The sequence below is a fragment of the Trachurus japonicus genome, chromosome 9, assembly GCF_045865225.1.
Source record: "Trachurus japonicus isolate A0001 chromosome 9, Traja_1.0".
Classification (NCBI taxonomy): domain Eukaryota; kingdom Metazoa; phylum Chordata; class Actinopteri; order Carangiformes; family Carangidae; genus Trachurus; species Trachurus japonicus.
Window position 1 is genome coordinate 9,037,039 of NC_140915.1, and position 13,072 is coordinate 9,050,110.

General features: G+C 40.3%; 1 protein-coding gene across 11 annotated transcripts in view; it reads left to right on the forward strand.

Moving 5' to 3' along the window:
- Positions 1 to 13,072, forward strand: part of wdfy3 (WD repeat and FYVE domain containing 3) — a 170,857-nt gene that overhangs the window by 94,763 nt on the left and 63,022 nt on the right. For all 11 annotated transcript variants that reach the window (XM_085785866.1, XM_085785864.1, XM_085785867.1 and 8 more), the window contains 3 exons: positions 1,207 to 1,319; positions 6,188 to 6,425; positions 12,724 to 12,824. In XM_085785866.1, coding sequence (XP_085641992.1) covers positions 1,207 to 1,319; positions 6,188 to 6,425; positions 12,724 to 12,824 — 452 coding nt within the window. The remainder of the gene's footprint in view (positions 1 to 1,206; positions 1,320 to 6,187; positions 6,426 to 12,723; positions 12,825 to 13,072) is intronic.

Genomic DNA, 13,072 nt, shown 5'->3' on the forward strand with positions numbered 1-13,072 from the left:
TATTTATTGATAAAGCTCTCATTGGTCTTTTAAACTCGTGCATTACATTACAAACACAGTGAGGTGACTGAATCAGTCTGCTGGTGAAGATCTGTCTTCACCTTCATCCTTTTGGCTTTATATCCGTATGTTCCTGTTTAAACTGATCAGTACACCTTTTGCCTTTAATATTATAATTATTGTTAAGGTTTTTATGCATTCTTCATGTTTTTGTGGCTTTTTATTGTTGCTCTTGTTTCCTGCCTCTTTTTTATTCCGTTGAAGACGTTTTAATTCATCCTTTGTTCAACCACATTGTCAATCGGTGAAGGTCTCTCCTTTGAATCTAAAATAAAGGCTGAATGAAGGAAAATGAATGAACGATGATCACAGACATTTCTAAAAATAAAATCCATTATTACTTTTACCGTTTTTCCAGTGTCAGATTTAAACTCTTTAATAGTTAAACAACAAATATTTTCCTTTTTAAGTGGATTTGAATGTAGAGTTTTCTGTAAAGCTCATTAAAGCAGATATCAGCGGCACGGCCGTTTCGGCTAATGCTGTGTTCAAGGCAGGCTTTTGAAACCGTAAGTTACAGCTTCAAGTCACAACTACGACTTGGTAGCGTTCCAGGTAACCCGTAGCTCGTGTTTTTACCGTCCTGTTGTCTGTGAAAGTTCCCTATAACGGCCACTCGTAACTTCCGACCCGTGAACTCGTACCAGATCGAACTGGTATGACTTCACAGGAAGGAAAAACACAAAGTACGAGTTTCCTTGAACGCACCATGAGTTAGCAGCCCCCGCCCTTGTCAGGCATCAATTGGTCCTCGTGCTACGTCACCACATTCACGCGCATCCCTTGGCTGCACACACAGCCCTTCATGCCGTTCTCTCCCCTCATTGGATAACACTTGTATCCCACAAGGAAAATTTTCTCCTCGGGTTACAGCAGAGCAGAGTGACGGAGAGACTCGTGTTTAGGCTGAAATACTTCATGTAAGTGATTGCTGACGGAAAATAGGACTATTTAGGACTTATATTAACAAAAACATTCCACTGATATCTGCTTTAATATAGACAGGTGGTGATCATTGTACTTAAATATCATGAACTAACTATGCTTCAAATAAAAGCTGATTCATCAATGATATGTACAAGGTGATATGTTTGTGTGTATGTATATATTTAACCCTTTACTTCCTGCTCGTCTCTTCCTCTTCAGGGAGTTCTTACGTCTTGGAAACCCTCTGAACTGCGGCGCCTGGGACAAGAAGCTGCTGAAGCAGTACCGGGTCCACAAACCGAGCTCCCTCAGCTACGACGCAGAGATGAGAAGTAAGACGATAACACATTTTCATTTCATTTTTGATCACGTGATAGCTCCTGTGCTGTGTTGCTAGATTTTCTCCATCAGACCTTCCTTCAAACTGATAAAAGAGGTAGCGGTGGTGGTTTTTCTCCAGTGGCTTCAAGGCGCCGCTCTGTCTTCTTTAATTTTTCTGTGCTGTAGTTGTTGATGCAGAATAATTTATGAGCGATATTTTTCCTTTAGAAATATAATAACACAATATCGACGGCATGTAATTACCTTCAAGTGATAAATGAGAGTCAGTTTGTTGTTGCACTCTGTTGTGCAGAGATAAATGTTGGCAGAGTTCATTTCTATCAGCATGTGCTCTTTTATATCTACAGAATGAGCCTCAAGTAAGAGAAAGAGTTTTTTTTATTGTTATAATGCTGCAAATTAAAGGTAAAAGTTACGCTGTCTTTTATTTAAAGGTATATCTGTGGTTTTTAGAGCAGATTTCAGCATAAAACACTCAGAGAAAGCAAATCCTGCAAGTTGTTAGATGGTGGGTCCAGGTGGTGAGAGGGCGGGGCTTAGTTGTGACATCACAAAGTGACAGGAAGTCCTGACGGCTGGTTTTAAGGCTCAGTTTCTGAATACAGGCAATGTGCATTTCTCTGTGGACTGAGGCTTTGATACTTTCACAATATTAATATAGAACCTAGAGCTGCTTTATAATCACACTACACATGGACATCTACCTTTATACTGTATGGAGCTTTAAAGCAGATATCAGTGGAATGTTTTTGTTAATATAAGTCCTAAATAGTCCTATTTTCCGTCAGCAATCACTTACATGAAGTATTTCAGCCTAAACACGAGTCTCTCCGTCACTCTGCTCTGCTGTAACCCGAGGAGAAAATTTTCCTTGTGGGATACAAGTGTTATCCAATGAGGGGAGAGAACGGCATGAAGGGCTGTGTGTGCAGCCAAGGGATGCGCGTGAATGTGGTGACGTAGCACGAGGACCAATTGATGCCTGACAAGGGCGGGGGCTGCTAACTCATGGTGCGTTCAAGGAAACTCGTACTTTGTGTTTTTCCTTCCTGTGAAGTCATACCAGTTCGATCTGGTACGAGTTCACGGGTCGGAAGTTACGAGTCGCCGTTATAGGGAACTTTCACAGACAACAGGACGGTAAAAACACGAGCTACGGGTTACCTGGAACGCTACCAAGTCGTAGTTGTGACTTGAAGCTGTAACTTACGGTTTCAAAAGCCTGCCTTTATCTTTAGCCGAAACGGCCGTGCCGATGATATCTGCTTTAACACAAACATCTACCTTTATACTGTATGGAGCTTTAACACAAACATCTACCTTTATACTGTATGGAGCTTTAACATGGACATCTACCTTTATACTGTATGGAGCTTTAACACAAACATCTACCTTTATACTGTATGGAGCTTTAACACAAACATCTACCTTTAACTTTATAGTACCTTTTTAAAATTTCACTTTCCTGTTCATAAAACTGAGGGGAGACAAAGAAGAGAGAACAAAAACGACTGGTATTAAAAGATAAATACGGCCGTCAGTGTGTTTTTATCAATGGTTCTTACATGTTCAGTGTATTTTGTGGGCAGCAGTGGCAGTCGGCCTCTTTACACCAGTGAACACTGATCACTTTGTAATCGCTGAGGAGCCGTTGAAGCTGCAGCAGCAGCGGTCGTCCTCCAGCAGCGCAGTTATGAAATGATGATATCATCTGGGAGCCGTTCCCATCATCAGCCCATGTGACGGCAGCTCCACTCCCGGGAGAAAGTTTCACTCTGTACTAAAAAAAAAAAAAGGTCATCAATCTTCAAGCAATTCAGCTTTTTTTTTTTTCTTCTTTGCTGTCTCTCTCTGAGCTCATTGGACGAATCCTCCGGTGAATAGGCCGTGATTGCGGAGGATGAGCAGCTCAGTCGAAATCTAATGGCTCGATGGGAAATTATTACTGGCAGCGGCTCCGGCTCAGTGGTCGGAGGAAAAAGAAAAAAAGAAAAAGAAGGGGACAATAATAATTCGATAGGTTTTCCAAAAACGCCTGACTCACTGTTTTTTTTCCTTTTTTTTGCCCAGCCTGTATGTGTGTGTGTGTGTGTGTGTGTGTTTCGCTGTGGTTACTCCTCTGCCACCTACATGTACATGATGTATACAAACATATTACGCAGGAAAAATTGCGTGCATGAGGTGCATACAGTACGAAGGAGGTGAGGGGTTGTGTAACGAAGGAAAGGCCAGAGGACAGAACAGAACAGAAGTGCATTTATCATTTGAAAGCTGAGCAGCAGCTTGTAGGAAACACACACACTGTACTAACACAAACACACACACATCTGTGATTAAAACCCAGCTGATGTGTAAATACTCTGTTTAAACAAAGACTGTCTCCAATCCGCTGCTAATGGTTTGTTTTCTATCAGCAGCTGCTCGTGTTTGTAATTTTTGTGGCGCTCCTCGTCGCGTCTTAATTGTTAATTGTGTCTCCACCCAACTGAGAATGGATATTAAGTCCCCACTAATTACTGCTCTGTACAAACAGCCACTGTTCTTGTCTGTGAGCGGAGACTCTGCTGTGGTTTATTAGTGTTGAGCTGCTGCTGCTGCTGCTGGTGGTGGTGGTGGTGGGTGTTGTAGTTCTTCCTTTGATCTGACTCCTCTTTGTCACATCTGCTAGACAAAAAAGATAGAAAGAAAGAAAGAAAGGTAGACAAAAAAGATAGAAAGAAAGAAAGGTAGACAAAAAAGATAGATAGAAAGAAAGAAAGGTAGACAAAAAAGATAGATAGATAGATAGATTGATTGATTGATAGATTGATTGTTTGATTGATAGATAGATAGATAGATAGAAAAAAGAAAGGTAGACAAAAAAGAAAGAAAGGTATAGGTAGATAGATAGATAGATAGATAGATAGATAGATAGATAGATAGATAGATAGATAGATAGATAGATAGATAGATAGATAGATAGATAGATAGGTATAGAAAGAAAGAAAGAAAGAAACATAGACAAAAAAGAAAGAAAGATAGAAAGAAACAAAGAAAGGTATAGGTAGATAAAAAAAAGACGGATAGATAGATATACAGAAAGAAAGGTAGGTAGATAAAAAGAAAGAAAGATGGTGGTGGTGGGTGTTGTAGTTCTTCCTTTGATCCGACTCCTCTTTGTATAGATAGATAGATAGATAGATAGATAGATAGATAGATAGATAGATAGATAGATAGATAGATAGATAGATAGATAGAAAAGAAAGAAAAAAGAAAGAAAGGTAGGTAGGTATAGAAAGAAAGAAAAAAGAAAGAAAGTACGTATAGAAAGAAAGAAAGAAAGAAAGAAAGAAAGAAAGAAAGAAAGAAAGAAAGAAAGAAAGAAAGAAAGAGACAAAAAAGAAAGAAAGATAGAAAGAAACAAAAAAAGGTATAGGTAGATAAAAAAAAGATGGATAGATAGATATACAGAAAGAAAGGTAGGTAGATAAAAAGAAAGAAAGAAAGAAAGAAAGAAAGATGGTGGTGGTGGGTGTTGTAGTTCTTCCTTTGATCCAACTCCTCTTTGTCACATCTGCTGACTCAGCTGAACAAACCAGCGACTCCATGTTTCTCAGTAGTAAAACCAGGAGTTTATTCTCTTCTAGTCTTCGCTATAAACATGAATATTTCTCCTCCTCTTGTTTTCAATAATAACATAACATGATCCAACACACCAGATCGTCTCCGTAAAGATGACGAAGTAGACTTCATCCGACGTTGAACAATGTTTTTATGTCAGATCTCACAGTAAAACAAAGGGCACACAACTGATGTCAACACATTTTCACATTTTCATTCGAGAACCAAAAAGGATGGATGGATAGATAGAAAGAAAGGTAGACAAAAAGATAGATAGAAAAAAAAGAAAGGTAGACAAAAAAGATAGATAGAATGAAAGGTAGACAAAAAGATAGATAGAAAAAAAGAAGGGTAGACAAAAAGATAGATAGAAAAAAAGAAGGGTAGACAAAAAGATAGTTAGAAAAAAAAGAAAGGTAGACAAAAAAGATCGATAGAATGAAAGGTAGACAAAAAAGATAGAAAGAAAGAAAGGTAGACAAAAAAGATAGAAAGAAAGAAAGAAAGGTATAGATACATAGAGATAGATAGATAGATAGATAGATAGATAGATAGATAGATAGATAGATAGATAGATAGATAGATAGATAGATAGATAGATAGATAGATAGATAGATAAAAGAAAGAAAGGTATGTATAGAAAGAAAGAAAGGTACGTATAGAAAGAAAGAGAAAGAAAGAAAGGTAGACAAAAGATAGAAAGAAAGAAAGGTAGATAAAAAGATAGAAAAAAAAGAAAGGTAGACAAAAAAGATAGATAGAAAGAAAGGTAGACAAAAAAGATAGATAGAAAGAAAGGTAGACAAAAAAGATAGAAAGAAAGAAAGGTAGACAAAAAAGATAGAACGAAAGAAAGGTAGACAAAAAAGATAGAACGAAAGAAAGAAAGAAAGAAAGACAGAAAGGTGTAGATAGATAGATAGATAGATAGATAGATAGATAGATAGATAGATAGATAGATAGATAGAAGGAAGAAAGGTAGGTATAGAAAGAAAGAAAGAAAGAAAGAAAGAAAGAAAGAAAGAAAGAAAGAAAGGTAGACAAAAAAGATAGAAAGAAAGAAAGGTATAGGTAGATAAAAAAAGATGGATAGATAGATAGATGGATGGATAGATAGATATACAGAAAGAAAGGTAGGTAGATAAAAAAGAAAGAAAGAAAGAAAGAAAGGCTCATCGTATTTTAACTGTAGTCTCTCTCAGACATAAATAACTGTCCCCCTGGTGTCTCTCTCTCTCTCCCTCTCTCCGTCTCTCAGACAGTATGACCATGTCGATGGAGGGCTTCGGGCCCGACAGCGTCTTCACCACGCCGGCCGAGGACAACGGCCAGTACCGCATCAGCCGCAGCCTGGTGCGCTCGGCCGAGGGCAGCACCGTGCCGCTCACCCGGGTCAAGTGCCTGGTCTCCATGACGACGCCCCACGACATCCGCCTGCACGGGTCGGCCGTCACGCCGGCGTTCGTGGAGTTCGACACGTCGCTGGAGGGCTTCGGGTGAGTCGACACACGGAAACACAACAACAGTGACATTACAACGGTTTTATATACATTTAGTTTATATACCAATACATTTTGATACAGCTTTAAAGGGATAGTTCACCCAAAATTGAAATTTCACTCATTATCTACTCACCCTCATGTGGACTAAGGGCTGGGAGAAGTTTCAGAGTCCTCCGTGGCTTCTCTGAGTTACAGGGGGTCTCGACGTAGCAGTGCATGTCCATATGACGGTTGCAAATGGATACCAACTGTCTTCGTAACAAAAAGACACACCAAAAAAACATCCAAATACCTCCATGCTGCTCGTCTGTAATGTCCGTCTTGTATTGAAGCCCCGAAATGCGAAATTGTCCCAAAAAAAATTAAATAAGTCTATATTTCAAGCTTGTTTTGTAGCGGAATCTTCTCGAAGCTCCTCTTCCCAGTTCATCAAATTAGGACGAACCGGGAAGAGGAGCTTCTGCTACAAAACAAGCTTGAAATATAGACTTATTTAATTTTTTTCGGGACAATTTCGCATTTCGGGGCTTCAATACAAGACGGACATTACATACGAGCAGCATGGAGGTATTTGGATGTTTTTTGGTGTGTCTTTTTGTTACAAAGACAGTTGGTATCCATTTGCAACCGTTATATGGACATGCACTGCTACGCCGAGACCCCCTGTAACTCAGAGAAGCCACGGAGGACTCTGAAACTTCTCCCAGCCCTTAGTCCACATGAGGGTGAGTAGATAAAGAGTGCAATTTGAATTTTGGGTGAACTATCCCTTTAAGGCTTCTACATGTGGATATATTAAATTAAATTCAACAATACAACTATGTTAAAATGTTTGAACTTTATATTGGCGACACAATAAACATTATATATCGGATATTTACGTTCATAAATGGTTTGTTTTGCACAGACGTACTGTATGTAACAGCAGCTCACCACCATTCGATATGCCCGAATGGTTTGGGGCTTTATTTATATACAGTAGCGCTAGAGTTACAAAGGGCTTCACAACACACAACAGTAAAAGTATATTCAATTCAATTCAATTCATTCTTTATTCCGGACCCAAGGGAATCCGTATCACAATAAAAAAGAGACAGAATAAGAATAAGAAAGAAAAACACAAAGTACAGAGCCTCCCTCAATATTCAATGTAGGCCTACATACAAATATACAAAGAACAAATGTACAAACTTCATAGTACAGCTCAGTGTTACAGCGGTTGTTTCAAAAACAGTTATATAACCGATAACAAGGAAAATTGATTACTAAATCATTTTCAATTTAAAAATAAAGCTTCATTTTTGACCACAGTTTTTTTTTTCGTACTATTTTTGCCTTTATTGTGGCGGGGCAGTGAGAGAGAGGAAGAGAGATAGAGAGGGAGAGAGGGAGAGAGGGAGGGGGAGGATGATATTTGACGAAGGCCTCAGGTCGGATTTCAACCCTCAAGTTTTTCTGTGAGGAGCCGTGTGCAGCAGAGACTCTCACATTTAACTCTCTGTAGCTTCATCACTGTGAGAAATCCACATTTTTACACATTCATTTGATTCAATTCTGTGTTTCAGTCAATTGTTAAAGGGGTAGTTCAACATTTTGGCAAACTGGCCCATTGCCATAATCCCTATAGTCATAGCAGTAGGTTCGTTACCTCTAATTGTCGGTGCAAGCTGTTTTTAGAACGGCGGAGCAGAGCCGCGAGCTGCTCAGAGCTACGCTACGGAGGCTCATGGGATTTCTTGGTTTCCCTCATCAAATACACAATCCAACGACTCCAAAACGCTCTGGTGGACAAGTTGTGACCTGCACATTCACCACGCTATGAGATAATAACAGAACGTTACCAGACAGAGTTGTTTTAGAGGTAAATGCAGAGACTGCTTGATGAAAAACTGTCCCTGAAGCAGGTTCAAGTCCCACACAGGAGAAAGTCTGAGGTCAGAGGAGAGCGTCCTTGACTCGTCAACCACATACACACACAGCTAAAACATGTATGTGTATGTGTGAAGAAGCACATGTTAACACTCACATACAGTAAACAAGTGTAGAGAAAGACTTAAAGCTGTGACATGTTTTGTTTTTATGAATATTCATGAGGTTGAAGAGAAGCGGAGACGTTTGGAAAAAGGTCGTCGACTCGTAAATGTCTCGGCAAAATGCCAAAAGGTGTTTTCCTGTGATTTCCTGACCTGCGCTGAATTATTTGAGCTTTTTTCGACCTTCACTCGGAAAAAAAAGGGTCAAAGGAGGAAACGTGGCTCAGTTCTGACGTGTGTGACCTTCATGTTGTTGTACTTTCTGTTGTTTTGTCTCTTTCTTCTGTTTTGCTGGCGTTTTATTTTCTCAGGTTTGCACTCAGCTCGTAGACGTTGAGCTTGTTGTTGTTGTTGTTGTCATATTTTCCTCGCGCTGTCACGTTTTGCCAGATTTATATTTATATATTTCTTTTATTAATCTTTTTTGAGAAGCACAACAGTGAAGTGAATACAGAGAAGTGAGGTTACACATAATGCACATTTTCTTCTCTATTTTTCCCCAAACAAGCCCAAGGCCCTCATATAAAATGTAACAAATATGTAAAATGCAAATTAAAGTTAGGAAAAATAAACATAAATCATAAATATAAATGTCTGTCCTGTAGTAATAGACAATGAATAAACAGCATCAAAAACAATACCAGATATTTTAGGTTGAATTTATCTCAGCTTCGCCGGCTCAGTTTTTCTTTCTGGAGACCTCTCTCAGTCTTCTTCGCCAAAAAATTGAACTTTGATCAAACGAACATAAAGAATGAACTCTAACTAATCACTGATTGCACATAGCTTTATTTATCCCTTAAGACCAACTCAGTTTCTATAGTCTACAACCATTTACTTTTGGACGTTTTTGTGTCGGACACTATTGACTCTCATATAAAGTTTGCGTTGGACTACGAACCGGCCTCCCGGGTCTCCAGATGCACTTTGAGGAATAAAAAACTACTTTTCATCAGCATGAGGGTGAGTCAATAATGACTGAATTTCATTTTTTTTGTGAACTATTCCTTTAATCTCCTTTTATCTTCATGAAAAAAAATCAAAACAAGCAGGTTCATCCACTCAGGGAAACTTAATTAAATGTCCAAGGTGGTTCAGGATCAGAGAGCAGGTGCAGCCGCCTCCTCCTTATTGTATCAACCCCCCACCTCCTCTTCCTCCTCCTCTTCCTCCTCCTCCTCCTCCTCCTCTTCCTCCTCCTCCTCCTCCTTATTGTATCAACCCCCCACCTCCTCCTCCTCCTCCTCTTCCTCCTCCTCCTCCTCCTCCTCCTCCTCTTCCTCCTCCTCCTCCTCCTGATGAGACCATGTGACTCCTCGGAGCAGCAGCATCAGAATAGAACATGGAGTTTCTCCTGAAAACACAGCGAAGCAGCAACTGGCCCACTTTCTGCTCCACACACACACACACACACACAGACACACACACGCACACACACACACTCCCCCTCCTCTTCCTCCCATCTGTCGGCATGAAAAATTGATGCCTCTGCTGCTGTTAGGGATCTCTCTCTCTCTCTCTCTCTCTCACACACACGCTTATGCACACTCGCACTTATCATGCACAACAACATGCTTAAACACACTAAGGCGCACAAATGCACACTCACCCACAGGAGACGGAGGGAGGAGGGAGGAAGGGGTGTGTGTGTGTGTGTGTGGGGGGGGGGGGTCGGACGGGTGGAGACGTCCCAGTTTTAGAGAAGAAGAGGAAGAAGAACCCAAACATCCTCTGTTAGAAGAGACTAAGAGAGTGTGTGTGTTTGATAGAGGAGGCAACAAACATGTGTGTGTGTGTGTGTGTGTGTGTGTTGGGGGGTGGGTGGGTCTGTCCTTGTCTGAGTCCTTGACCGTCTGCCAGCTGCGGGGCCGGGACGGGACGGGACGGCGTCCTGCTGTAAACCTCTGACCTTCCTGTCCAGGTGGAAACATTCACATTCACATTCACAACAAAAGATAAATAGATAAATAAATAAATACAGACAGATTTTCTGCTTCAGGCTGTTTGGTTTTCTAATCGCTTCATTTACACAGAGCTGATTAACAGATCGAATAATGATTTTAATATGTATTAACTTAGTAGTAAGGATGTCGCGATTACTTGTCTATTAATCGTGGTATTAATATTTCATATATCATATTTTATTGTGTTTTTATTTTATTTTATTTTTTACTATTGCTATACTTTATTGTTGTTTTTAATCTTCGTGCATTAGTCTCCATGTCATTCTTCTTGTATACTTTTTCAATCTAAGCACTTTGAACGACATTTATTTGCTTTGAAAGGTGCTATATAAATAACATTTGATTGATTGGTATTAAACGAAACCACAATTATTTTATCCTAAAGGTTCCTAAATGCCGTCACTTTACAAAAAAGATGATGTCGGCAGATGTGCGTCAAAGTAACGGTAAAGGCACTGATACCGGCCCATTTACATAACGTAACATTGAATTGGTAGGAATTAAAATGTTAGAGTGTCATTTGTAATAAAAAAAAAACAACAGTAAACAGACAAGCAAATATACAAGTACACAGAAAATGAAAAGAGAAAGAAAAACCAAGCAAAACAAAACAGAGAAGTAGTATTTTCAGTGGATTGAGATGAGGCAGGGAGGAAAAAGAATTAGGTTTTAATGTATTTTGGCATTTAAGATGCATTTTAATCGATGTTTTACCATTGATGGTGTGATTGTTGTGTGACGTCAGACAACTGGTTCTCGTTAAAGTCAGGGGAGAGTTTGGTGGCGTTCGATTGCAGTTTTTCAAGTAGGAGGATGATATAAAATCTGAGTTCTGACTCTTCTTTAGTATAATAAACTCACTGTCGTTTATTTTAATTCACTCCCACATAAACACAGACAGACGACAGACAGAGTTTTACACTTCACATACAGTCACAGTAAGAAACACACAAAGCAGGAGTTTCATATTCATAAAGGAAGACGGTCACGGTGAGGTTTCTGAGCTTCTCCGCGGTGCGTTCGAGGTCTCTTTGTGTCTCTCACCCCAGATCTCCAGAGTCGTCAGCGCTGGTTCAGGATGATTACAGAGGTGGAAATAGCACCTTCATACCGAGGGAGGAAGGGGAGAGGGAGGGGGAGGGGGAGGGCAGTGACTCAGCAGAACAAAAAAAACGCCGACTCACAAGTCGAATCCTCCTCCTGTAATTTTGTTTTTGTGGAGGGATCATCTGCTCTATGAAGAACAGAGACGACGCTGCAAATCACGCTGATCAGAGGAAATAAAAAGCAGGAAAGCAGTGTCGCTCCTCCTCCTCTCACATATATCATTGTTTATTTATTTATTTGATTAGGACAATGCACATTAATCAACATATTGTTATTTTTTATTGAAAACAAACATTAAACATGTTTGTTTTCCATTTTTATGTGCTGGACATAACATTACCGTATTTTCCAGACTATAAATCGTGCTTTTTTTTTGTAGTTTGGCTGGTCATGCAACCTATTTTCGAAGCGACTTATATATTGAAAATATACGCCATGTCATCTATGACCTCAAGACGTTAGAAGATGCAAAACCACTGATGCACGTTGCCTTCTGGGACAGTTTTTCATCAAGCAGTCTCTGTATTTCCCTCTAAAACAACTCTGTCTGGTAACGTTGTGTTATTATCTCATAGCGTGGTGAATGTGCAGGTCACAACTTGTCCACCAGAGCGTTGTGGAGTTGTTGGATTGTGTATTTGATGAGTTTGATGAGGGAAACCAAGAAATCCCATTAGCCTCCGTAGTGTAGCTCTAAGCAGCTCACGGCTCTGCTCCGCCGTTCTAAAAATAGCTTGCACCAACAATTAAAGGTAACGAACCTACTGCTATGACTATAGGGATTATGGTAATGGGCCAATGGGCCAAAATGTTGAACTATCCCTTTTAACATTTTTTTTTAATGTTAATAGTTGTTACGTAGTTGCAATATTATGTGTCTGTCTCCGATTGTGTTGAATGTTGTTAGTAAAGTTTTTCTCTTAGTGGAGCCGGAGCTGCAGCAGCAACACTGCAGTAAAACCTCCTCCTCCTCCTCCTCCTCCTCCTCCTCTTCCTCCTCCTCCTCCTCCTCCTCCTCCTCCTCCTCCTCCTCCTCCTACTCCTCTTCCTCCTCCTCCTCCTCCTCCTCCTCCTCCTCCTCCTCCTCCTCCTCCTCCTCCTGTAAGCTGACAGCAGGTTTACCAGCTGTCTCCCTCCAGGTAGCGGTCTGTAATCTGTCCTCTGTCCTCTTGTCGTCCTCCCGTCCAGGTGTCTCTTCCTGCCCAGCCTGGCGCCTCACAACGCCCCCACCAACAACACAAACGCCTCAGGTGTGAGCGACGGCGCCGTGCTCAGCGGCATGGGAACAGGTAGGACGAGGGGTTGTTGTTTCTCACCGTGCAGTACAGTACACGCTGCTGATCTCAGGTCAGAGTCTATGGGCTCCTCGACCCTCCTCCTTCTGTTGGATCAATCTAACTTTATTTCTATAACACTTTTCATACATTTTAAAATCAGCGATTTTTCTTTCAGACCGAGTACCATAACTACTAGTACTTTTGATGTTTATATATTAGGGCTGTCAAAGTTAAAGCAGAAGTAAGCGATATTTTTGTGT